The sequence below is a fragment of the Pteropus alecto genome, unplaced genomic scaffold (assembly GCF_000325575.1).
Source record: "Pteropus alecto unplaced genomic scaffold, ASM32557v1 scaffold45, whole genome shotgun sequence".
In the NCBI taxonomy this organism is placed as follows: Eukaryota; Metazoa; Chordata; class Mammalia; order Chiroptera; family Pteropodidae; genus Pteropus; species Pteropus alecto.
In genome coordinates, this window is record NW_006442491.1 from 20,366,295 (window position 1) to 20,369,602 (window position 3,308).

The 3,308-nt window shown below is 46.9% G+C and overlaps 1 protein-coding gene across 1 annotated transcript in view; it reads right to left on the bottom strand.

Annotated features, from left to right (window-relative positions):
- Positions 1 to 3,308, bottom strand: part of PXMP4 (peroxisomal membrane protein 4) — a 21,762-nt gene extending 18,454 nt beyond the window's left edge. The window contains exons 1-2 of the mRNA XM_006921728.3: positions 3,114 to 3,308; positions 362 to 424 (exon numbers count right to left, since the gene is read on the bottom strand). Coding sequence (XP_006921790.1) covers positions 362 to 424; positions 3,114 to 3,226 — 176 coding nt within the window. The 5' untranslated portion in view covers positions 3,227 to 3,308. The remainder of the gene's footprint in view (positions 1 to 361; positions 425 to 3,113) is intronic.

The window sequence follows — 3,308 nt, forward strand, 5'->3', positions numbered from 1 at the left end:
CTGGCAGGGGGTACTGCATAGGCAAATGTATGGAGATGGAACTGCATGTGGCATGTGCATGGAATGGCAGTAAGTCCTGTGTGCCAAGGGCACCCCAGGGTGGACATGGGAGAATAGGGTGGGGATGCAGCTGAGGCCAGACTGCAAAAGGCCTTGAAAGACACACCTAGAAGTTGGGCTTCTTGGAAGGCAGTGCGAGCTAGGGGAGTTTTCCAACAGGGATAACAGAATCAAAGTTGTACTTTAGGAGATAGTGGTGGGAACAGACTAGCCCCAGCCAGGAAGCTGATGTAATAGTCCGGGCACTGAGGGCTGACCACATTCTCTCCCGGTATGAGGGGTATGCAGAAGGGATGGGTACCTGCCACTGTGGAAGAGAAAGGTCATGACCAGTGCATGCGGGGCCCGGATTTTGGCTCCATACCTGTAGAAACAAGAGAAAAAAATTACGACAGTATCACTGCATCAGTTTCTTTCTGGGCTGTCTCTGTGACTCCTTGTCCCCTTTCCCTCTCCTTAATCCTAACATCATTTTGGGAGGAGAAATAATACTGGCTTTCAAGTTAACTGTAGATTCAAAGTGGGTCGTAGAAAAGAAACAGTATTTGGTGCTAAAGTCCTGTCACACTTTGCTGCATAAGCTTGGATAAATCACTTAACCTCTCTAAGCTGCCCTTCTCCCTTTAGTAAAATGTATTTTCTATTTCAGAGTTCCTTCTGGCAGTTAATGGAGCACATGTGAGAGTTCCTAGTTCAACCAATGTTAGTGTCTCTTTCTTTCTTCTTTATTGGACTCCCCTTTCCCCGACCAAATTCTTCGGCTGCCAGGCCCTGATCTAACCAGGTTATAAGGTCTAAAAGTCCCTGAAAGCCTCCTTGAGATAATGGTCACAAGCCATATATTACTGTCATATGAGTACCTGTAGATTTGTTTGAATTAGCAAATAACTGGAAACAAAGTAGTGTCGATCCACAGTGGGTATTAGGTAAATAAATAATGATCCTACCATTCAGTGGAATACTACACAGTGGTAAAAAAATGAGGCAGCTTTATGTGCACTGCAGAATTTCTTAGAGCAAGCTGTATAAAGAAAAAATTGTGTAAAATGAGGAAATTCTTCTATAAATCTAAAACTTTTTCCAAATAAAACTTATTTAAAAGTTATGGGAGGAACACATATGTATTTGTCTATGCAAATACACATATTTTTGGAGGGAGACATGAGACTGGACACAGGGGTTACTACCAGGAAGGGGGACTAGATGATGGAAGGATAGGGTAGGCAGGACTTTGTAGCATCTAACTTTCTATGCCTTTTGTGAATATGTTACATAATTTTAAAAAAAAAATTAAAGAAATAAAAATGTTAACAAGTTAAAGCCGGTTTTATTGTTGTGGTGGCTATGCTGAATCACTTATCTTCTCCCCTGGCCTTGTAGTGGGCAGGACCCCCATCCTGAGCCCAGCAACAGTTTTCTGTCCCACCTCCTCCAAAGTCATCTCTTTTTCTCTTCAAAAAAAGAAGGCCTCGGCCTCCTCCAGATAACCAGGGCTAAAAGGGACCTTCCTTATGCCCTAGACACAAGCGGAACAGTGCCCCCAACTCCCTACACCTGACAAGCCCCTTCCCAAAGTCCTCAAATTTAGGTGGGAGCCAGTTACTACGATTCACAGGATTACTCTGTGCCCTGAAAAAAGAGATGCCCTGGATTTAAAAGGACATAAAGGACATAATGACAGGTGCAATGTGGTGTCCTGGAGGATCCTGGTCTAGACAAACTAGCTGTAGAGGGCATTTGGGGGGCAACTGGGACAATTTCTGGACAGTAGTCAACATTATAGGATTAATATTAATTTATTAAATGTAATCATGATGATTTAGCTATATCAGAAAATGTTATTTTTAGAGATGCACGTTGATATATTTAGGAGTGGAACAACAAAATGAGTTAAATTTTACAAAGTTTGTATGTTTCAGTCATCCAAGTCTGCCTCCCTAAATGGATGGCCTTTCTTCAAAATCAGTATAATCTTTTCCACCTCCAGGCCTTTGTTCAAACCATTCCCTCTACCTGGGATGCCTTTCTCCCCCCGGCAAATTCTAAGTCAGCTTTCGAAATATCACCACCTTCTCTGTACAGCACTCCCGATCTACTGGTACTGCCCTGGCAGTTTAATGACCAGTCTTCTTCTTGGATGCCAGATCCTCATAGATAGGCATGGTGTCTAAACACTAACCAGTAATGGAATCACTGTTCTGAGCACTCATATATGGGTGAGTTTGTTTCCACTTTACAGAGGAGGAAACTGAGGCCAGAAGAGACGAAAGGCACCCAGCTTTGATTCAAACTGAGGCAGTCCACATCTTTACCACCTAGTGCTGCCATTAGGATGTCTACTTCAGGAGGACACAGATCTTTGTTTGCTTTGTTCTCTGCTGCATCCCCAATTCTGGCACAGTGGGCTCTGAATAAATATTAGCTGTTATGCATGAGGTTTAAAGGAAGCCGAGTTCCCCTCCAGGCACCACCAGGAGAAATAACCCCAAGACCTCTTCTCCTGCAAGTCTGATGGCCAGGGTGGAATCAATTTTCCCAGCAAATACTGTATTTGCAACTTTTAAAAACATTTCATCTTCACTCCTGAGGCCCCTGTGATGCATGGCGACTTACGGCTGGAGGGATACAGCTACGGAGTGAGAAACGGGATGCGAACCTGGGGGCCTGCTAGAGTCCTGAGCCCAGCTTCCCATTATAGGGCCACTGAAGCAAGAGAGTCCCAAGGGCACACAGTGGGATAGGGAAAGGGAGAGGGGGAAACTGGGCCCAAAGGAGAAGATACAGAGACTGGCATGGGAGATGTTCAGGGCAAGACTAACAGGTTGCAAAGCACGAAGGACCCAGAGAAAGCATAGTGGGGGAGCCCTGGCTCAGAAGGCGCTCGCGACACAAAATCCAGCGCCCACTGCGCAGAGATGGACACCGAGACCTAAAGATACACTAAGGCTTCTCAAGGGCACACAGCGCAGCTGCGCCGGGCCGAGAACCCGCGCCACCGACCCCAGCCAGGAGCATCTCTCAGCCCTAGCCGGACCCAACGGCCCCCAACTCACACTGCCCCGTTCCGGAAGCCTTTAAGCAGTGCCAACGCAGCGTGGTAGCGGCGCTTGCGCAGCAGTGCGTTGACAGCCAGAAGTAGAGCCCGCATCTGCGGAGGGGCAGCCATAGGGCCAGTGGCGAGCGGAGCCGGAAGCACCGAACCGGACCTCAACTGACAGCTTTGAGTTCCGGCTGTACAACTCCCACGG